General features: G+C 39.8%; 1 protein-coding gene across 1 annotated transcript in view; it reads right to left on the bottom strand.

Annotated features, from left to right (window-relative positions):
- Positions 1 to 15,669, bottom strand: part of DNAH11 (dynein axonemal heavy chain 11) — a 349,268-nt gene extending 333,599 nt beyond the window's left edge. Inside the window, exons 1-2 of the mRNA XM_053218315.1 lie at positions 14,971 to 15,669; positions 13,317 to 13,460 (exon numbers count right to left, since the gene is read on the bottom strand). Of these exons, the coding sequence (XP_053074290.1) occupies positions 13,317 to 13,460; positions 14,971 to 15,333 (507 nt within the window). The 5' untranslated portion in view covers positions 15,334 to 15,669. The remainder of the gene's footprint in view (positions 1 to 13,316; positions 13,461 to 14,970) is intronic.
- Positions 15,670 to 24,266: the final 8,597 nt, after the last annotated feature.

Below are 24,266 nucleotides of genomic sequence, written 5' to 3' on the forward strand. Positions count from 1 at the left end.
CAAACCATTTTGAACACCTGGGAAATTGATCTGAGGATTAACGCAACAATCTGCATAACTTGAGCTATAGACCCTGGCAGGTACACAGTGCAAAGAGGTGAACTGGAGGAGAGAAAAGCCACGGAAGGTAGGGAGCCATGTTCACAGAGAGAGGACAGAGAGAGAAAAAGAAGAGGAGAGTGTGGTACATCGGGATCATGCAAGAAAAGCACTCCCCCCAAAAGTAGTTGGAGAGAAAGAGTGAAAACACAGGGGACTTAACAGGAAATCTGTTTCCCAAACCAATGATGGGGAGAAAGTAGAGGGTTTCAATACCACCAGGATTCTACAAACAATGGAGTGCAGAGTCTGAAGTTCCAAAGTTCAGTCTCTGGTGGTACTCTGGTAATGAAGTAAAACAAATCCCCAGAAGCAGGCAGCCGGGTCTGAGGAGTCTGTGCGCCACCTGGTGAGAAGCAGTTCCCCTGCTTGGAGTGGATTTGGTAGAGGCCATACAGCCTCCCCACAGGCAAAGGTCCCAGCACACCCTGGAACGCAGTCATGTTTGCTGGTATTGAGACAAAGACGCCAGAGTGCAATGAAACCTGGCACCAGCTGTGTGTCGTGATTTGCCATAATCTCTGAACCTCTGCCACTGTGCAGGAACCTTTTCTGGGGCAAGCTGACACCTAGTCATTGATCAGCGAGCCCCTCCCCCCAGAGAGCTGGCATAGGTCCAAGCAGCAGGGGTCTCTGAAGTGTGGGGTTTTGAAACACAACCTCATCTGAGATAAAACTCTGGAGGGGGTGCTGCCTGGCAGGTGGACAGCTTGGACGTGGACAGGGCAGAGGCGGGGAATGGACGGAGGCCTGAGATCAAGGAGGGGTACTTAATCACGGGTTGGTGAGAGTATACAAATTCTTGCACCAGAGACTAGGGAGCTAGGTGAGGCCATTTCCACTTCCCCTGCACACGCACATGTGAGGATGCACACGGATCCACCCCAGTCAGCTATGCTGCGACCCTGATGGAGAACAGAGGCTTTACACTAAGCACCACTCAACTGTGCCCTCCAAGCACATCCCGCAGAAGACTAGCACAAGTCACTCCACCTGTTCAGTATACGGACTATAGAACGTCTCATAGTTTCAGTTCTAAGGGAAACTGGATGTAAATTCATTCAGCTTTCATTCTGTTTGCTAAAGGTTCATTTATTTGTTCATTTTCTTTCCTTCTGTTTTGGTTTAAATTGTTTTCTTTTTTCTTCTTTTCTTTCTCTTTCTTGAATACAGAAAGAAGAAAACTTATTTTTTTACTTCATTTTTAATTTTTTTAATATATTACTCTATTTCATTTTCTTTCTATTATACAATTTTTTTTTATTTTGTAAGTTTTTTCTTACCTTTTTTTTTCTTTCCTTTCCTTTTCTACATTCTATGAAGTTTCTTTCAACAAGCAAACCAAAACAGACCTAGGATCTAGCTTCCTTTTTTTTTTTGTTTTTAATTTTTTAATTTTTATTTTTCATTTTATTAATTTTTCCCTTCATCCAAAATAATAAAATGGAGGAATTCACCCCAAAAGAAAGAACAGGAAGAAATGACAGCCAGGGACTTAACACAGATATAAGTAAGATATGTGAACTAGAATTTAGAACCACAATACTAAGAATAATATCTGGGATTGAAAAAAGCATAGAAGACACCAGAGAATCCTTTTCTGTGGAGATAAAAGAAATACAATCTAGTCAGGCAGAAATTAAAAAAATGCTATACCAGAGATGCAATCTCAAATGTATGCCACTACAGCAAGGGATGGATGAAGCAGAGGAGAGAATCAGTGATATAGAAGATAAAATTATGGAGAATAATGAAGCAGGAAAAAAAAAAAAGACATAAACAAAGGCAAAAGATCATGATACAAGACTTAGAGAACTCAGTGACTCATTAAAAAGGAATAAAATCCCAATCAAAGGAGTCCAGAAGATGGAGAGAGAGAAGGGGCAGAAAGTTTATATGAGCAAATTATAGTGGAATACTTGCCTAACCTGGGGAAGCACACAAACGTCAAAATCCAAGAAGCAATGAGAGCTCCCATTAGATTCAACAAAAAATGACCATGACCAAGGCATATCATACTCAAATTCACAAAATACACAGACAAGGAAATAATTATGACATCAGCAAAGGAACAAAGTCCTAACCTCTAAGGGAAGACAGATGAGGTTGTCAGCAGACCTATCCACAGAAACTTGGCAGGCCAGAAGGAAGTGGCAGGATATATTCAACGTGCTGAATTGGAAAAATATGCAGCCAAGAATTCTTTACCCAGCAAGGCTATCATCCAAAATAGAAGGAAAGATAAAGAGTTTCCCAAACAAAAACTAAAGTTCATGACCACTAAACCGACCCTGTGAGAAATTTGAAGGGAGACTCTGAGTGGAGAAAAGACCAAAATAAAACAACAAAGACCAAAGCAACAAAGGCTAGAAAGGACCAGAGAAAACCAGAAACATCAAGTCTACAGGCAACACAATGGCACTGAATTCAATTATTTTGGTACTCACTCTAAATTTAAATGGACTAAATGCTCCAATCAAAAGACACAGATATCAGAATGTATAAGAAAAGAAGACCCATCTATATGCTGCTTACAAAAGACTCATTTTAGACCTAAAGACACCTGCAGATTGAAAGTAAGGGAATGGAGAACCATCTATCCTGCTAATGATTATCAAAAGAAAGCTGGAGTAGTCATACTTTTATCAAACTGGATTTTAAAATAAAGGCTGTAACAAAAGATCAAGAAGAGCATCATATCATAATTAAGGGGTCTATCCATCAAGATGTAACAGCTGTGAATATTTATGCCCCCAACATGGTAAAACCCAAATATATAAATCATTTAATCACAAACATAAATAAATGTACAGGTAACAATACAGTGATTTTAGGGGACTTTAACACCCCACTTACACCAAAGGATAGACCACATAAGCAGAAAATCAACAAGGAAACAATGGCTTTCAATGACTCACTGGATCAGATGGACTTAAAAGATATATACTGAACATTTCATCCTAAAACAGCAGAATACACATTCTTGAGTGCACATGGAACATTCTCCAGAATAGATCACATACTGGATCACAAATTGGCTCTCAGAAAGTACAAAAATATGGAGATCATATCATGCATACTTTCAGAGCACAATGTTATGAAACTTGAAACGAACCACAAAAAAAAAAATTTGGAAAGACGATGAATACTTGGAGATTAAAGAACATCTTACTAAAGAATGAATGGGCTAAACAAGAAATTAAAGAGGAATTTTAAAAGTACAGGAAGCCATTGAAAATGAAAACATGGCAGTCCAAAACCTCTGGGATACAGCAAAGGTGGTCATAAGAGGGAAGTATATAGCAATCCAGGCCTTCCTAAAGAAGGAGAAAGGTTTCAAATACACAACCTAATCTTAAACCTAAAAGAGCTGAAAAAAAACAACAAATAAAGCCCTAAACCAGCAGAAGAAGGGAAATAATAAAGATTAGAGCAGAAATCAATGATGTTGAAATCAAAGAAAACAGAACAGATCAATGAACCCAGAAGCTGGGTCTTTGAAAGAATAAACAAAATTGATAAACCCTTAGCCAGGCTGATCAAAAAGAAAAATGACCCAAATAAATAAAATCACGAATGAAAACAGGAAAGATCACAACCACCACTGCAGAAATACAAACAATAAGAGAATATTATGAACAATTATACGCCAACAAATTGGGCAACCTAGAAGAAACGGACAAATTTCTATAAACATATAAACTACCAAAACTGAAACAGGAAGAAATAGAAAATTTTAACAGACCCATAACCAGTAAAGAAACTGAATCAGTGATCAAAAATCTCCCAACAAGAATCCAGGGCTGGATGGCTTCCCAGGGGAATTCTACCAAACATATAAAGAAGAGTTAACACCTATTCTTTTGAAGCTGTTCCAAAAAATAGAAATGGAGGGAAAACTTCCAAACTCATTCTATGAAGCCAGTGTTACCATGATTCCAAAACCAGGCAAAGACACCACTAAAAAAAGAGAAGTACAGACCACTTTTCCTGATGAACATGGATGCAAAAATTCTCAACAAGATACTAGCCAACTGGATACAACAATACATTAAAAGGAGTATTCACCATGATCAAGTAGAATTTGCTCCTGGGATGCAGGGCAGGTTAAATATCTGCAAATCAATCAATGTGATACATTACATCAATAACAGAAAGGACAAGAACCACATGATCCTCTCAGTAGATGCAGAGAAAGTATTTGACAAAATAGAGCATCCTTTCTTGATAAAAACCCTCAAGAAAGTAGGCAGAGAAGGAATGTACCTCAAGATCATAGAGGCCATATATGAAAAACCCACAGCTAATATCATCTCAATAGGAAAAAAAACTGAGAGCTTTCCCCCTAAGGTCAGGAACAAGACAGGGATGTCCACTCTCACCACTGTTATTCAACATAGTGTTGGAAGTCCTAGCCTCAGCAATCAGACAACACAAAGAAACAAAAGGCACCCAAACTGGCAAGGAAGAAGTCAAATTTTCACTCTTCGCAAATGACATGATATTCTATGTGGCAAACCCAAAAGACTCCACCAAAAAACTGTTAGAACTGATCCATGAATTCAGCTAAGTCGCAGGATATAAAATCAATGTACAGAAATCGGTTGCATTTCTATACACCAATAATGAAACAGCAGAAAGAGAAATCAGGGAATCAATCCCATTTACAACTGCACCAAAAACTATAAAATATTTAGGAATAAACCTAACCAAAGAGGTGAAAGATCTATACACTGAAAACTATAGAAAACTTATGGAAGAAACTAAAGAAGACACCAAGAAATGGAAAAGAACATTCCATGTTCATGGATGGGAAGAACAAATACTGTTAAAATGTCAGTACTACCCAAAGCAATCTACATATTCCACACAATCCCTATCAAAATAACACCAGCAATCTTCACAGAGCTAGAACAAACAATTCTAAAATCTGTATAAAACCAGAAAAGACCCCAAACAGCCAAAGCAATCCTGAAAAAGAAGACCAAAGCTTGAGGCATCACAATTCTTGACTTCAAGCTATATTACAAAGTTGTAACCATCAAGACAGTATGGTACTGGCACAACAGACACATAGACCAATGGAACAGAAGAGAGAGGCCAGAAATGAACCCACAAAGGTATGGCCAACTCATCTTTGACAAAGCAGGAAAGAGTATCCAGTGGAATAAAGACAGTCTCCTCAGCAAATGGTGCTCGGAAAGCTGGACAGTGACATGCAGAAGAATGAACCTGGACTACTTTCTTACACCATCCACAAAAATAAACTCAAAATGGATGAAAGACCTAAATTTAAGAAAGGAAACCATCAAAATCCTGGAGGAGAGAACAGGCAACAACCTCTTGGATGCTGGCCATAGCAGCTTCTTACTTGACATGTTTCCCAAGGCAAAGAAAACAAAAGCAAAAATAACTATTGGGACCTCATCAAGATAAAAAACTTCTGCACAGTGAAGTAAAAAAACAGCAAAACTAGAAGGCGAATGACAGAATGGGAGAAGTTACCAGCAAATGACCTAACAAAGGGTTAGTATCCACAATCTATGAAAAACTTATCAAACCCAACACCCAAAAAACAAATAATCCAGTGAAGAAATGGGCAAAAGACTTGAATAGACACTTTTCCAAAGACATCCAGATGGCTAACAGACATAGGAAAAAATGCTCAGCATCACTCATCATCAGAGAAATACAAATCAAAACCACAATGAGGTACCACTCACACCTGTCAGAGTGGCGAAAATTAACAACTCAAGTGACACAGATGTTGGCAAGGATGTGGAGAAAGAGGACCTTTTGCACTGCTAGTGGGAATGCAAACTGGTACAGCCACTCTGGAAAACAGTATGGAGGTTCCTCAAAAAATTAAAAATAGAACTACCCTACAATCCAGCAATTGCACTACTAGGTATTTATCCAAAGGATACAAGAGTGCTGTTTTAAAGGGGCATATACACCCCAATGTTTATAGTAGCACTCTCGACAATAATCAAAGTACAGAAAGAGCCCAAATGTCCATTGACTGATGAATGAATAAAGAATATGTGATATATATGTGTGTGTATACACACACACACACACACACACACACACACAATGGATTATTACTTGGTGATCAAAAAGAATGAAATGTTAGTATTGGCAACAATGTGGATGGAACTAGAGTGTATTATGCTAAATGAAGTAGGTCAGTCATACTTCATAGGATTTTACTCATATGTGGAATTTAAGAAACAAAACAGATGAACATAGGGGAAGGGAAGTAAAACTAAGATAAAAACAGAGAGGGAGACAAACCACAAGAGACTCTTAAATACAGAGAACAAACTGAGGGTTGCTGGCAGAGTGTTGCGTAGGGACATGGGCTAAATGGGTGATGGGCATTAAGGAGGGCACTTGTTGGGAGGAGGTGTTATATGTAAGTGATAAATCACTAAATTCTATTCCTGAAATCATTACTGTATGTTAAATAACTTGGATTCAAACAAAATGTTAAAAAAATTTTTTTAATTAAAAAAAGAAGTAATGTGAGAAGGTAAGAAAGAAAAGAAAGAAAATTAAGTGTCTGACTTTCAATTTAGACTCAAGTCATGATCTCAGTTTGTGCATTGAAGCCACACATCAGGTTCTACACTGAGAGCATGGGGCCGGCTTGGGATTCTCTCGCTCCTTCTCTCTACCCCTCCCCCCACTCATTCATTCATTCTCTCTCTCCCACGAAAATAAACATAAAAAATTTTTTTTAAAAAGAAATAACTACATGACATTTTAAATACTTTTGCTAAATATTATAAAATATAATATAGCTACAAGTAAGAGTACACAGGAACACATTAAGAATGTTGAAGACCAGATTGGGAGTTCAGCTTTGGATATGTCAGATTTGAGACATTACACACTAAATGGCTATGTCCACAAGACGATGGATACCTAAGCTTGAAGTTTAGGAGAGAGGTCCAGGCTGGAGACACAAGTCTGGGAGTCCCCAGCACATCAGCATGAATTCCCATAAATCATTGAGTCAAACTCCAAAAAACGGTTCATAATGAATGCAAGTGAGAATACATTAGATCATTTGAATGAGAAAAAACTAAACATGAAGGCACAAATGACATTCCCAACCTGCAGTTCAAATACTTGGTCCATCCCTTTTTATTCCGTCCCATTAAGAAGCCAAACACTAGAAAACTCCCTCAGTACTTTACAGACCACTTCACTACCTCAGTAACAGTCTCTCCTTCACTCAACAGGATGACCAATTCAGCAGTCCTCTGCATGTCATGTCTTTTGTTAATGTATAAATCAGAGAGTTTTGTTAATGTATAAATCAGAGGTTGATTAGCTTGGAATGCAAGTCACCAATGACCACTGACATTCCATGTGACTGCACAACTTCCCAATCAAGCCGGCCCTGATAAAAAACCTTCCCAGAACATGCACCACCATGGCCGTCTTCCAATCAACGCATGAATTTGGGTTTGGTCATTGCCTTTGCTGGCAACCACCTGAAAAAGTTATGTGGCTGTTTATTTTCTAATCGGTCTCTCCACCCTTGTTTCTCACTACCTCCCAGCTCAGGTTCCCCGATCCAGCTACATTAATTTACTCCTTTTTTTAAAAAGAACCTGCATTTCCTCACCTCTGTGCCTTTGTAGTGCTTCTCCCTCTGCTCAGAAAGCCCTTCCTCCTCCTACACCTAGCTATCTCCTCCTTGTCCTTCAACACTATGGGGACCACATAATTTACCATACAATTCTGGAGGCTTTCGAGAGTACAAAGAAACACTAAAAATCCTTAGCGGACATTAACTGATCTCTGACAGTTGTAAGCCAAAAGTACCCCAGGCAAACTGAGACCTAGGATCATCCTTTTCAGAGTCCCCAGCCCCTGTCAGCCCTGTAGGTGTGGGGAGCATCACGAGGCTCCCACCCCATGACGCTGAAGACTCCTCCAGGAGCCTCCTGTGTCCTCCTACTGCAAGCTCAGCAACCTGCCTCCCTCATCAGACTACATGCCTTCTGAGGACACAAACTACATCACTAACTACCATGTGGTGTGGCCAGTCACTAGCAACAAGTAGGTCTTCAATAAACAGTGATTAAATGAATAAATGAGATTAGCATAAAATTTCCTGAGTATCCTCTTCACCAGTCCAAAACAATCCAAATGGAAAGAGAGATCATATGCCAAATGCTTCTCTAAAGAAATACCTTGAAGCTTCAGTGTTTGGTCTCTTATAACAACAGGATACCAGCCCTTAATTGACCTTCATTCATGTAACAAGTCCGGAGCTCCTACTACGTGTCAGGCAACGTCTTGGGTGTTTGGGCCACAACAGGGAGCAAAACAAAGATTCAAAGCTGGGACTAGGGTTAGGCAAGTGAGGCATTCACACAGGAAATAGAATCTAAAAGCCACCAAAAAACTCAGTAATCAAGACGAATAATTTTTTAAGATACTTTTTAAATCAAAATTAATGCAACAAAAATGATGAATTATCACTATTTTTAAATAAAGGCAACATCAGTATTATGGGTTTATTTTTGCTTCAGGCTCCAATATGATCTAGTACAGTACTGTTAGTGATCGACTGTTTATTTAAATGTTGACTTTTTCATTTTGATTTTTTATTAATGTTTATCTATTTCTTGAGAGAGACAGTGTGGGGGTGGGGAGGGGCAGAGAAAGAGAGAGAGACAGACACCAAATCCAAAGCAGGCTCCAGGCTCTGAGCTGTCAGCACAGACCCCAATGCAGGGCTAGAACCTGTGAGATCATGACCTGAACCAAAGTCTGAGATTTAACTGACTTAGCAACCCAGGCACCCCTCATTTTTATTTATTTATTTTTAAATACTGCATTGAAAGGAGGGAAGTTGTTGGGATGAGCACTGGGTGCTATACGTAAGCAATGAACCATGGGAATCTACCCCGAAAACCAAGAGCACACTTTACGCACTATATGTTCACCAATTTGACAATAAATTGCATTAAATAAAAAACCATGAACTCATATAAATATTATGTACATCTCAATTTAAAAAAATAAAATAAATACTGTATTAAAATTTCATCCTGATATTGAGGGTTTTTTGTTTTGTTTTGTTTTTGCTCCCTTTGCTTCCCTATAAATTTGCTCTTGAAGTGGGTGCCTCATTTGCTGACCCTAGTCCCTACCCTCCTCAAGGGTGGCTTTAATAAAAGATACATGAGTAAAAAGACTTGAAGGACACTGAGGGGTTAGCTGAGTGAATTCTGAGGGAGGTAAAGAAATAGTAGGGGCAACAGTGTACCTGAGACATTTAAGGATCAGCAAGGAGGTCACGAGTTAGCAAGTGAGAAGAGTTTAAAGAGGTCACAGGGAGGTCAGGTCACAGATTCTGGACTAGGGATTTCATCCTTTAATACGCCTAAGAACCAATGATGATCCTGCCTCAGTAGCTCTGAAGACGACCCTGAGATTCTACAGTTCTACCAAGTTTTTAGGTAAGGCTGATAGCTGTGATCCACAGAGAACACAGAACATGCAAAGTCTAGACTACTAAAAGCACTTGGGCCTTTATTCAGAATAAAACGGGAGCAGAGAAGTTACATGTTCTGACTCATGCTTCAACAGAATCCCTTTAGCTGCTACGTTGGGAATACATTCTAGATGGGAACCACACAAAAGCATAGAGATTAGTTAAGAGATGAAAGCATGGGAATGCAAACTGGTGCAGCCACTCTGGAAAAAGGTATGGCGGCTGCTCAAAAATTAAAAATAGAACTACCCTATGATCCAGTAATCACACTACTAGATATTTACCCAATAACTACAAAAATACTAATTAAAAGGCATACATGTACCCCTATGTTTATGACAGCATTATTAACAACAGCCAAATTATGGAAGCAGCCCATTGACAGATGAATGGATAAGGAAGATTTGGTATATACATAAAATGGAATATTATTTTTCCATAGAAAAGAATGAAATCTTGCCACTTGTAATGACATGGATGGATCCAGAGAGTATAATGCTAAACAAATTAAGTCAGAGAAAGAAAAATACCATATTTCACTCAAGCGAAATTTAAGAAATAAATGAGTGAAGGAAAAAAAAAAAGGAGAGGGAGATGAACCAAGAATCAGACTCTTAACTACAGAGAACAAACTAATGGTTACAGGAAGGGAGGTGGGTAGGAGGATGGGTAAAATAGGCAATGGAGATTAAGGAGTGCACTTTTCATGATGAACATGAATTCATCGTGATCTTGGTGTGCATTTGTGTGTGATGTATAGAATTGTTGAATCACTCTATTGTCTACCTGAAACTAATATAACACTGTATGTTAATTCCTATATAATGTAACAAAATGAAATGAAATAATAACATTAAAAAAAAAAGAGAGAGAGAGAGAGATGAAAGCAGTAGCACAGGTGAGAGACAATGGTGAACCAGCCCAGAGTGGTAGCAGGAGAGGGGAGTATGGAGGCTGATTCTCAGTGTATTTTGAAGGTAGAACTTGCATCATTTCCTTTTGTTAAATATTATTTTAATCCAAGTTAGTTAACATATAGTGTAGTATTGGTTTCAGGAGAATTTAGTGATTCCTCACTGACCGATGACACACAGTGTTCATCCCAACAAATGCCCTCCTTAATGCCCATCACCCATTTAGCACATTACCCTACCCAACACCCTCTAGCAACCCTCAGTTTCTCTATAGTTAAGAAACTTTTATGGTTTGCCCCCTCTCTTTTTCTTATTTTTCCTTCCCTTCCCCTATGTTCAACTATTTTGTTTCTTTAATTCCATCAATGAGTTAAATCATATGATATTTATCTTTCTGACTTTTTTGTTTAGCATAATACATTCTAGTTGCATCCATGTTGTTGCAAATGGCAAGATTTCATTCTTTTTGATCACCAAGTAATATTCCATTGTGTATATGTGTATATATATATATATATATATATATATATGCCACATCTTCTTTATCCATTTGTCAGTTGATGGACATTTGGGCTCTTTCCATACTTTGCCCATTGTCGATAGCACTGCTATAAACATTGGGAAACATGTGCCCTTTCAAATCAGCACACCTATGCCCTTTGGATAAACACCCAGTAGTGCAATTTCTGGGTCATAGGGTAGGTCTATTTTTAATTTTTTGAGGAACCTCCATATAGTTTTCCAGAGTGGCCACACCAGTTTGCATTCCCACCAGCAGGAACTTGCATGATTTCCTGCCAGAACGGATACAACGTGTGACACAAAAGAGTTAGGGCTGTCTCAGTAATTTTCTGGCTTGAGCAACTGGAAGGACGGCGTTCACGCCACTATTGTGGAGATAGCCACAAGTAATGCAGTGGAGGCTGGGGAAGGTCAGTTCAACTTTGGATAGGTTTGGGATGTTTATTAAAATTCAAGTGTGAATTTCAGGAAAACAAATGGATCTCCAAGTTTGAAATTCAGGAAAAAGATCTTGGCTAGAGAGAGAAGTTTGGGAGTGCCTTGCACATCATCATAAGCCACTGTTAATCAGCCAATCTTGCGAGCTACACTGGATAGGAAGCAAAGACAATCCTTATAAAAATGTTTTCAACCCAATCATCTATAGCCAGGCCTTAAGGCCTTCTTCATACCGAATGTAAGTCTTGCCCAAAAGTAAACCCAAGTGACTTCCTAAGTGTGATCTCATTTTTTTTGTTCCCAATACTCAGATCTTCAAGCATAATTACATGAATCTTCTAAACCACTTAAACTCTGAGCTTCTGGATGGCTTATACCTACAATAAATGTACTTGTGGACAGCTTGCTCTCTTTCATTTCATCTTTCTCAGAGTGGAATGCAGACCCTGGTATGGAGACAAATCCACACCAAGATCAGAGGAACTTGCAAGAGTTGTGTATCTTCTGTCTGTTGCCAGACAGACAGTAATGTAAGAATTGAAACAAAGAGTACATCCTTGCCCTTCCAAGCCCCAGCTGATGGCAGTCTAGTTTCAAATGACCAAGAGTCATTCCCATTTCATGTGAAATGCTCTCATCAGGTTCAGTTCGGTAAAAATTTCTTGAGCTTCTGATACAGACCAAAAAGTGTCCCAGGTAAAGATAGAAAACTCTATCGGTGTGTCCCTGAAATCATCTAAAACCGAGTAATTTCAACAGGAGGAGAGGGAAACAGAGGTAAGGTGGTGAAGTTGGGAGTTAGAGACTTTGACTAGTCCAAAGACAGCAAAAGAGACTCAGGAAGTAGAAGTGGCGTGCAACAGAGAGACTGGCAAATCGTTAGTAATAAATATTCTGGGAATTATTCCTACCTTAAGCACTGGCTTTGGCAGAAATGCACTGATTACAGAGATCTGATTTACTTCTATCTAACCCAGGGGCTCTCAAAGTTTGGGGCACATTAGAATTGGGATTTTAACCATTGTAACCACCTGGCTCCCACCCCATTCTGATTTAGTTAGTATTAAGGTTGACCAGGGTAAAGGCAGGTTAGATAGTTCCCCAGGTGATTCTAATGTTCAGCAAAGTTTGAGAATCACTGCTCTAATCCTACAGAACCTGGTCATTTGGTACATCTTTCCTCAAAGACATACCATCAACAAACAGAATCTTATGAGATCAGATATTATAGAAGATTGGCCCCACCCCAGACCTACTGGAGCAGCCTGACTTTAATAAAATCCCCAGGATCCCACATTAAATCCCATTAAAAAAAAAAAAAACACATTAAAAAAATCCCACCAAGGTACTTTTATTACAAGTATCAATAACCTGGGTTTAGACAGCATTTCTCTGATTTAAAGGGACAGAAAGAAGAATTTTAAAGCAACCACTTCAAAAATTTCGTTTCCATTATCTTTCCACATTATCTGACCTGAGGGTCACAGAAACTAACAGAAATCTGAAAAACTTATGATACATGCTTCCAAAGTCTAAGTTTGTCTCTATTCAACGTGAAATTTAAAACCTATAGCTAATTACAAGAGCCTATTCAAGCTTCTTTTTACTTCCCATATTTATAAACAAAGAGAAAAAGGATAATCCTACAGATTACCATCTGAATATTATCAGTATCCTCTCATTTCAGAAACAGTTAACCACATTGCATCCACCTAAAGAGATTATTGGCTTCTACATTCTTTTTTTTAACCAGAGTTTTTCTGAATAATTCCAAGTGCCATAGAGATAAATTAAAGATTCAAATATTAAGGACAGACTAGTACCTCATCTAGGAAAGCAGTTACATGTCCGAAAGATGAGGCGGTTAACTCTCCAAATAAAACCGTTTGAGAAAAGTCATTTACTCCAATGTTTTCAGTAATCTTCTTGGCAATATAAACAAGTTTATGTTTTGCATCTCTTGGAATCTGAAACAAGAGCAAAATAATTAGTCCAAGTTCACAGCGTAATTTCCATATTAACACATAGGATTTGCTCTATCTAACTTGTAGCTAGATTGCTAAAAAAGGAATAAAATCTGGCATCTTGCCTACCTTTATAAATAAGGTAGTTCCACAGCTCTTTGCCCTACCTTCTGCAAACTGTATAGTTTTGTTCTTTTATAATGCTAATTCCATAGCATTATTGGTATGTAAATATCACCTTTAAAGGGGCTTGTCAATTACCCAAGATCATTATATACCCTAACATCTCCTTATTAAAAACAAATATAAGGAGAATTTAGCATTTTTCTATCTTAGGAAAGGTCATTCCTTTTTATAACCTTTTTTTTTGTTGTTTGGAAATAAACCAAAGTGAAAGGAAGTTCAGGCACAAGAGATTACTTTGTAAATCTATCCTCAAAATAAAATGTTGAATTTAGATATTTTAACATTTCCACAAGTACTGAGCTATTTCTTCAGATATGATGATTATTTAACTTAAGTAATCCTAGACTTAAGTATCCTATCTCCTTGTTTGACAAAATTTTTAATTAGTTATAATTGGGAAAAGAGCAAAACAAAAAAATTCAGATCTCAAAACCCTAAGGCAAACTCCTGTTACTCTTTCTCTGGGATCCTATTTCCCAACTATTAAAGTGACACACAGCGATGATAAACACTTCACACATACAACACATTACACTGAGGCACTGTAAACACTAAAGACTTGATTTTGGCTCAGGTCATGAACCCAGGGTGGCAGATCCAACCGCGCATCTGCTTCATGCTGACTGAGTGTGGAACCTGCTTAAGATTCTGTCCCGCTCCCTCTGACCCTACCCTGCTCATGCTCTCTCTGAAATAAATAAAAATAAAAATAAAAATAAATGCTGAATACAAATGCTGTATTTATAAGTGATACCTTAACCTCCAACTACAAAGTCTAAAAAAAAAAAAAAAAAAGGAAGGAAGGAAGAAAGAAAAGATGGAAGGAAAGAAAGGACTGCCCCCCTTCTCCCTCCAGGGCTAGTAAACACCATGTGTGCGCGGAGTGCCAGAGCACTCCTTTTTTAAAGACTAAATATTTTTCCTAGGATTAAATGTGACAGACAGACTTAGCATATGAAAAATTATTCAGGCTCTGCTAAAACATTTTTTAAAGACAGGACCCCAGATTGGCCCAAGAGCGATTGAAAACAGAAGTTATCTGGCACAGAGAACCCACCTTGTTCCCAAAGCCTAGGCAGTTGAAAAAGTGAAGTGTAGCTTTTCCTGCTTTATCTGGGTTGGGCAAACTAACCTTCTAGAAAACTAATCCACAGTTGCTTAACTGCAGAGCGGGCGCACGTGGGTGATTTTGCAAACTCCAAGGCAAGGGCTCCCAAAGAAAGTTTCTTAAAGCGCCTAAGTGCATGCCCCAAGGGAACCCAAGGACGCGACTGGCCTGTCCCCGTACTGGCAGCCTGACAGGGTCCCTTAGCCTGTCGCCCCTTACCTCCCGGGCGACTGCGAGTGGTCCCGCGGCGGCGACGCTGAAGACAAGGCACGCGGGACTGGGGTTCTCCAGGAACTCTCCCAGGACCTGCCGGTTTTCCTCGCTCTCCAAATGCTGGCTCCATTTCTCCGCTGAGAGCCCTAGCATCAGCTCCAGGCGGCCGCCGAGAAAGCGCACCCGCGCGTCTCGGGCGAAACTCCGAGCTCTCCTGGCCGCCGCCGCCTCTTCTTCCTCCTCCTCTTCTTCCTCCTCCTCCACCCCTTCCTCCTCCAGCTCCTTCATGCCCACCACCTCCAGGCCAGCGCCCGGAGTTAGGCGAAGGGCTGCGTCCTCTGGAAACCCGAACACCTCCCGGGCTGCCATCACGCACGTCCAAGAGAATGCTGGGTCGGTCTGCTCCACACGCTCGCGTCCCTGCCCAGCCTGGGGTGGGCGAGGACACTTTTCCCCACACGCGCCGCGGCAGACGCCCACCCCCTCCGGCGACTGCAAGCAGCGTGGCCGCTGGCCCACACCTGCTGCTACTTGGCTGCGGGCGTGGCACGCACTGCTAGTCCCACCGGCTGAGGCTCCGACCCAAGCGGAGCTGCGCGTCCAGTTTCCCAGGAGACGGCGTCGCCGCCCCAGTCAGCTGTGGGCGGGGTCAGCGCCGGGCTGAGACCTTCCGGCTCAGGGCTCCTCCCATTGGGGCGGCTCTGGAGGGCGTGTCCTCCTCGTGTCTCAGCCGCTGAGTGGGTGGCTTCTTCTGCCCAACGACACCTTTTCCTTGTGGACGTTCCGTGGGGTTCCCAGGGAGCGAGAGTAACAGCCCATCACTGATTAATGTAGTTTATGCAGTGCTGTCTTGTGCCGAGCTCCGCGCTAAATCCTTAGCCTTATTTCATATAATCCCTAGAATGTCAGGGCTTCGACTGCTCAGTTTGTCTTATGAGCAAGGGAACCAAGTCACAAAGTGGCTGCGCGACAAGGAGAAAGTGGAACCGGCATTCAGACCTAGCGCTGAGGGCTTTTATTCACCTTACTGCAGGTTGTCTGAGTAGTACCAGAAAAGAGCTAACCCGGCAGTGCGACTTCTCTGGTTGTGGAAATAAAGATCTAGGTATTCGAAGCCCTGATTCTGATCCTCACCTGCTACTTAATAGAATGTTAATATGCCCAATAAGAGAATGGATAGCGCTCTTTGTGCATTGCAAAGCAGTACTAGAATTATCGTGCAATCCAAAAGTAAATAAAAGATCATGGGAGAAAAGTTCCAGATTAAAAACAGTCCCCATGATATTGCAATGGAAATTCAATATGGCATATTGGCATCTGTTGCGTCTATTAAAGAAACTTGGATTACTGAAGTAGCCAGAATTCTGTGGGAGGAGTCCTTGAACTAAAACTTTTTTTAATGGGTCCGCTTTAATGGTTCGTTTCAAAACAAAAACTTCAATCCCCATTCCTTTCATGGGAGCTATGGAGAAGTGTTGCCCTCAATCCATTATAATAACTAATTATTGAGGGAGCCCTTGTAGCTCAGTCAGTCGACCTTGGGATTCTTGATTTCCAGTAAGTCATGATCCCAGGTGGTAGGATCAAGCCTCCAGTGGGCTCTGAGTGTGGAGCCTACTTGAGATTCTCTCTCCTCTCTCCCTCTGCTGCCTCCTCCCCCCCTGCCCCCCTCACGAACTAGCTCTTTCAAAACAGACAAAAAAACCCCTCATTTTGATAAATAGGTGTTTCTAGCAAGATTTAGAGATTCAATTATTTCTCTTTTTGGAATTTAGTCTGATAACCATCTGTAAGCTTTTCTAGTAACATAATCAGATTCCTGAATTAGCATACGCTCCTGGAAAGCCTTTATAATGACTTTAAGCCATTAAGGGTTCTATGTATGGGCCACAGCAATCCTTGATCCTCCAAAAGCAGTCTGGGAATCACTGCAAACACCTTACAATGGACTTAAAAAAAAAACTTTTAAAAAATGTTTTTATTTATTTTTGAGACAGAGAGAGACACAGCATGAGCAGGGGAGGGGTAGAGAGAAAAGGAGACACAGAATCTGAAGCAGGCTCCAGGCTCTGAGCTGTCAGCACAGAGCCGGACGCGGGGATCAAACTCATGGACTGTGAGATCATGACCTGAGCTGAAGTCGGACGCCCAACATACTGAGCCACCCAGGCACCCCTACAATGGACTTTTTAGTCTCTCCCGTCACCCCTGTATTCCAGCTTTGCATCCCCCCTCAGAAGAGAAACAAACATGCCGTAAGTAAGAGATGACTTAACTTGAAAGTGAAAAACCACTTTCAGACTCTGAAGAAAAAAAAAAAAAACCTAGATGATAGTGCTAGTATTAAAGTACAATTTTCAAAAAGTTAAATCTATAACTCAAAATACAGAATGAAGACATGTCAAAGATTTATTCAACCCATTATTGAGGAAACCAACAAAATGGTGACACTGGTTCCACAGGGAATTAGAGAAAAAGATTTCTACTCGGTGGTGAAAGACTGTTGGAATAAAATTACTAGGTTAGATACAATACTTCCTAATGTCCTCCAGGACACTATAATGTTAACTTTTGTTTGAGTTTTTTTTTTAAATAATTCCATTTCAGAAATTTACATCTCTAATGAACAAAAATCTATAAATAAAAATAGAACTTTATAGAGTTTAGATCTGTAACCAGTAGCAAATAATGATTCAAAGGAGGGACATTCCTGTAGGTAATTAAGTAATCTTTTGGTGGACCAGTTAAATGATGTTCCAGTGTGACACTGAAAAGACATGCTGCCTTTCCTTTACCTTAGGTAATTCCCAAGTTTTGAATAAATGTTCTTATTAATAGCTAACATATATCAAGTACCAACCAATCAAGGACTATGTACTGTGCTGAGTTCATTTATCTGCTCTGCAAATATTTATTGAATGCCAAGTAAGTGCCAAGCACTTTTCCAGGGGCTGAGGATACAACAGACTGAGTTCTTGCTCTCATATTACTGGTATAAACCAGATGTATATTGGCTACACGAGAGCTATACCAACTGGGTGCACTTTCCACTCCGACCACTACTGAGTATGGGACTCTGACCAGCTACTTACCTTCTCAGTTTCCTCATCTACAATAGGAATAATAAAATGACAAATTTGATGATTTTTCAGTAAATATTCCCTCTCCCTCATCTTTCTGCTCCTTTGAAGTTGTATTTGACCATATGACTTGCTTTGGTCAATGGGATGTTAGCAGGCATGACACAAAGGCTTGAAATGTGTTTGCATGGTGGGGCTTGCCCTCTTGTGCCCCTGCCATTGTCATGATCAGCACATCCCCAGCTAGCTCTCTGATGCAAGGAACCAACCTGGACCCAACTTGAGCTCAGAGTTAAGTCCAGCTAAGCCTGGTCTAGATCAATCTACTCTCAATCAACCTACAGATACAGGAATAATAATAAATGATTATTGTTTTAAGCCACATAATTGTGGTAGGTTTGGGATTCAGCAATAATAGCATGGCAATAGTCAATCAGAGGGTTGTTGTGAGAATTAAATTAACTCAGTTTACATATATGGAAAGTATAAACACTTGGGTCAATGCCTTGTACACTTAAGCATTACAAGGAGTTTAGCATTAGTTAGGGAGTAAAAAACATGAGAAACTAAACAAGCAAAGGTGTAGTATGTTTATTATGTCATATAATGATAGGTTCTAAGAAGAAAAGCAAAGGAGGGTAAAAGGTGGGGGAGGACAATGCTAATTAGTATCAGTGTTCAAGAAAACCTCAGTTTTGAGCAGAAATCTAAGTGAGGATTCTGGGAGAAGACTATTCCATGCAGAGCAAAGAGCACATAGATCCATAGAGATGATGCTTGGTGTTTGGACAAACAGCAGGGCCAGTAAGAAGGAAAATAGTAGGAGAAGGGGAGAAAGAAGAAACATGCGACCAAATCTTGTAGGGCTACGGTAATGGCTGGGTTATTCTTAAACCGAGATGGTGTGGTAGAAACCGCTAACTGTCCCCAGTGTGCACTCACCCTTTATTCCTTCAGGTAATAGGACACTTACCCCATTCCAAGTTTTAATGGAACTCATGGTCACCCAACTGGAAATTTCATTTCCTAGTTACTCTTGTAACTAATGGAAAGTGAAAGTAATGAGGTACGACTTTTGTGTCATGTTCTTAAAAAGAATCTGCCAACCCTCCATTTCTTCTGTCTTCCCAGCTTGCTCGCTAATATACGGACATGGTATGCTGAGTCATGTTCAATCACACAAATAATCATTAAGCATATGAAAAGATGGTCAACCTCCCTCACAAAAGAAAAATATAAATTTAAACTATAGTACAATACTATTTTCTTACTTGCTAGCTTTAAGATTAACATATTCTTGGTATAACTAGGGAAACAGGCACTCACATCACTGCTGGGCATTCAAACTGATACGATCCCAGAGAGTTAGTTAATTTCTAGAAAAATTACATGTGCATTTGCCCTTTGACGCAGCAATCTCTCTTCTAGGAATCTATACACAAAGCTGGTTATCACAACACTATTTATAAGAAGAAAAGCTAGAAGCAACTTATATGCCCAGGAGTAGAAGACTGGTTCAATAAACTACAGAGCATCCAAGCAATGGAGTAATATGCAGCTACAAAAAGGAATGAGGATACCTCTATATGCGTTAGTGGAATGATTTCCAAAATACATTTTCAAGTGCAAAATGGAAGGGAGAGAAAAATCTATATATTTTTCTGCCATTCACCTGTAAAAAAAGAGATGCTGTACCCTTGCACCACCCCCCTCCACACACATAGTATTTGTTTATTTTTTGAGAGAGGCAGAGAGCATGAGCAGGGGAGGAGCAGAGAGAGAGGGAGACAGAGCATCCAAAGCGGGCTTTATACTGAGAACAGAAAGCCCCAATGCAGGACTCAAACTCACGAACCGTGAGATCATGACCTGAGCTGAAGTCGGACACTTAACTGACTGAGCCACCCAGGCACCCCATATTTATGGGAAAATAAAATTACCATAATGGAAGAATAAGCCAAAAATGTTTAAAATTATTTACACATGAGAAAGGGTAGAGAAAACAGGGACAGAAGCTAGACTTCTGAAAATATACATCATTTTCCATAGTTGATAGGAATCGTGTAAATATTTTACATAATCAAAAAATGAGTGTAAACTTAAAAAAAACCTCTAAAAATAAAAAACGAAATGAACCAAATGAATTTATCTGTATATTGAGTTAATTGGCATAGCCATAGAGAGAGGAACTATTTTAAGTGATTTTAAAACAGTAATTAGTGTATCCCTAAAAAGATAAAACCTAAGAACAAAAAGAAACACACAAAATAAAAGAAAAATGATGTAAAAAAATAATTTTAAATTGTTTTCAGTAAGTATGTTTCCAGTAATTGTGTGGGTAATATTATTATAAAAATGACTATGCATTATGAGAATAAAGCTATCATGGATTGGATTCTTAGATAAATAGACTCTAAGACTCTTTGGGGGATTTGCATGCAGATCATTTATTATGGAGTGTGCTTTAAATGAAAAAAAAAAAAAAATACTTGTAAGGGAATAGAAGAGCCAGACTGGGCAGAAGAAGAAGTTGAGTCGTCAGGAAGTTGCAAGAGAAGATTTGGTTGATCCCATGAGGAGCTCTTAAACCGTGATAGCCCTTTATGGATGTCCCAAATTGAGGCAAGAGAACCACAACTTTGTAGCCCCATATTTCACCAGGAGAAGTGGTATAACCTTGGTCAAGGAAGCATCCTCTGGCTGAAGCAATTTCTGGGGAATGACTTAGCATGAGGCTTCAACAGGCAATATTTCCAGCAGATGAGTGAATGAGTTCCTTGTTCCTGAGGGGAAAGATCTGGGCAGCACCCACTACAAAAGCAAATGAATGATTATGCTGATGTCCTTGGAAACCAGGAATTTGGGCAGAGTGAGACAGAATAATTGACAGAAGACAGATGAGGTTAAGTAAAAACCCTTTAGACTTGATTTTAAAATTAAAGTTTTAACATATAGTCATGATCTCCTGTTTTTTATAAAATATCCGTCACCTAGTTTTGCTCACTGAAGAGTCTGAAACAAGAAGTAACCCTTTGCCATGAGCATCCCTGGTGCTTAGACATTGGTCTCTAAATATCATTTTCTACTCATAGAAACAAGGAAACTTTGAGAAACGGCTGTTTCTAGCTGTGGGACAGAAAAAGCACAAGTTGGTTTTGGAACATGCTGTAATAGCAGAAAGCAAGGAAGCTATCAAATACTTATGAGAGTGTGACAGAATTTTTCAGAAGCCAACTTGAAGAGGCTTCCACTACCTTAAATTTGAGCTCCAGTGAAAATAAAACCTACAACAGCTTGAAATGTTTCAAGTATGTGGCAGTCCACGAATATGTGATAGAATATGCTTCCGGCTTCTGCTTATGATATAGAAATTTAAGAAGAACTTCCCTCCCACCCTTATGACAACAGTGACAAAATATGTAGAGAAATCTGCAAAAATCACAACGTTGCTTGAACTCATCAGAGACCTAAGATTGCAGGGCGATGAACTACACTGAAGAGATGGGGCATGAGTACTTGATTACCTAGAGGTGATACCTCTAGAATACAGAGACTGTTGGGGCCACAGATGTGAGGAGGATCTGTAGCCACTCACAGGCTTCTTTCCATGGACATGGCAGAATTCTCACTAAAACAGTTTGGTGAGAGCCCTGAGATAACATCCTTGCAGCTGAGGCCTGGAGAAGGGAAGCAAGACCCCATTTCACCCCATCTCTCCTGTCTCTTCTGTGCTAGTTTCCACCAGTATCCCTCATCCTCCAAAGAAAATCATATCATCATATATAAAGGTACCAAATCAACACACTATACATCTAAAACTCACACAACGTCATATGTCAATTACATTTCCATTTTTATATACAAATAAATACCCTCCCTTGACCCCCACAATTAATTAATTAATTAATTGATTATTCAATACTCCTTCTATCCAAAAGATGTAGCCTAATTCCCCTCTCCTTGAATCTAAGACTGCATTTAGTGACTCTTGCATTGAATAGAGTATGGCAGAAAGATTGAATGGTGAGGCAGACGTTGAAAAATACTTTCTGGCAAATCAGCTCCACCCTAAACACAAACTAACATTACAGGAACTTGAAGCTTGGGGTGTCCTAAGCATAATCAGAGCAACATTAAACCTCAAGCCAGGTCAATTACACACACCATAACAGAGCTGAAGAATGCTTATGATAAATTCATCAGTAGACTCGACACATCCGAGCAAAGAATCAGTGAACTTGAAGATAGGTCAATAGGAATTACCCAAAATGAAACACAAAGCGAAAAAGGAGTATAAAAAGGATGACAGGACATCCAAATGCTGTGGGACATTATCAAACAGTCTCAAACATGTAGTTGGAATCTCGGAAACAGAGAGAGAATGAGGCCAAATAAATAGTTCTTAAAAAAATGTCTGAGACATGGGGTGCCTGGGTGGCTCAGTCGGTTAAGCGTCTGACTTCAGCTCGGGTCATGATCTCGCGGTCCGTCAGTTCGAGCCCCACGTCGGGCTCTGTGCTGACAGCTCAGAGCCTGGAGCCTGTTTCAAATTCTGTGTCTCCCTCTCTCTCTGCCCCTCCCCTGCTCATGCTCTGTCTCTCTCTGTCTCAAAATAAATAAAAATATTTTAAAAAAATGGCTGAGACTTAATTTTTCAACATTAATGAACAATGCTAAGCATAGTTCTAAAAAACTCAAAGGGCAGCAAGCAAGATACATACCAAACAAAGTAAAACAAAGCAAAATAAACAAAACCCTACATACACACCTAGGCATATCCTACTCAAAATGTTTTAAACAGAAGACAAAGAGAAAAATCTTAGAAGCAACCAGATTGCGGGGGGGGGGGGGGGAGGGCGGGTGGGAGGTGGTGGTGGTGTGGGGAACCAAGTGGCATAAAGGAAAGAAGTACAACAGATTTACTTTCAAGCCATAAGATAGTGGAGTGACATCTATGGGAGAAAAAAGGGTTAAACCAGAATTCTATAGCCAGCAACAATATCTTTCTAATTGAAGAAAAAATTTAAAAAAACGTTCTCAGATCAACAAAAACCGAGAGAATTCATTGTCTGCAGACCTGCATTATAGGAAGGTGGCAGAACAAGATAGAGGAAACCTGGTTTTCAGGACAAATTGTTGGAGCAGTGCTGGAGCAGTAGAGCAGTACTGTCCTCAAAGCTTTGAACTTGTACATAAAAAACAGAAATAACTTTTTTTTTTTTTTTTTACTGTGTTTTGGGCCTCTGTGTTGAAGCGTTTTAGTCTATATTCTAATGTGTGCAGATGGGAGCCAATAAGGGTTCCTTAAGGAAAAGAGTGACATGGTTTCACTAAGGTTTTAAAAGGATGATTCTCTCTGTTTGCTGTGACTAGGCAATGAAGAATCAAGGATTATAGCAATAACCCGGAAGAGAGATAATGGTGGTGATATTTAGCAGTGGAAGTGGTGAGAAGTTATGAGAAGTGGTTAGATTTTAAAGGTGTTTTTAATTTTTTTTTTTTGATGTTTGTTAATTAATTTATTTATTTATTTTGAGAGAGAGATAGAATGCTAATGGGAGAGGTGAGTCTGACTCAGGAGAGTCTGACTCAGGGCCTGAACCCAGAACAATGAGATGATGACCTGAGCCAAAGTCAGATGCTTAAACAACTGAGTCACACAGGTACCCCTAAATTTTTAATATGTTTTGAAGATGAAGCCAACAGGATTTGTTGAAAGTGTGGATGTGGGATATACAAAAAGAAAAAAATTATGGATTAATAGGATTTTTTTTTCTGACAAGAGATTTATTCGAGATGTGCTAAGATAAAGGAACCTGGAGGTAAAACACATTTGAGGAAGGAAACCAGGACGCTGGGTTTGGACATGTGAAATGTCAGATGTCTAGTAAAATGTCCAGCTGGAGGTATTGAAATGTCCGTTGGATATATAGTCTAGGTTAAGGGGACAGGTGAAGCTAGAGAAATAAACTTGAGAGTCTTCGGCATAGGGACAATGTTTAAAGTTATGAGACTAGAAAAGATCACCTGGGGTTATCTGAGGACCAAACGCTGGGACTAAGGAGGAACCAGCAAAGGAGACAGAGAAGGAGAATCTAATGGTGCAGGAGGAAAAACAAGGAGAAAGCAGAGTTCTAGAAGTCAAGACAGGAAAAAGAAAAAAAAAAAGTTTCCAGAAAAAGGGAGTAGCCAACTATACCAAATGCTTCCGACAGGCCAAGT

The sequence above is a fragment of the Acinonyx jubatus genome, chromosome A2 (genome assembly GCF_027475565.1).
Source record: "Acinonyx jubatus isolate Ajub_Pintada_27869175 chromosome A2, VMU_Ajub_asm_v1.0, whole genome shotgun sequence".
In the NCBI taxonomy this organism is placed as follows: domain Eukaryota; kingdom Metazoa; phylum Chordata; class Mammalia; order Carnivora; family Felidae; genus Acinonyx; species Acinonyx jubatus.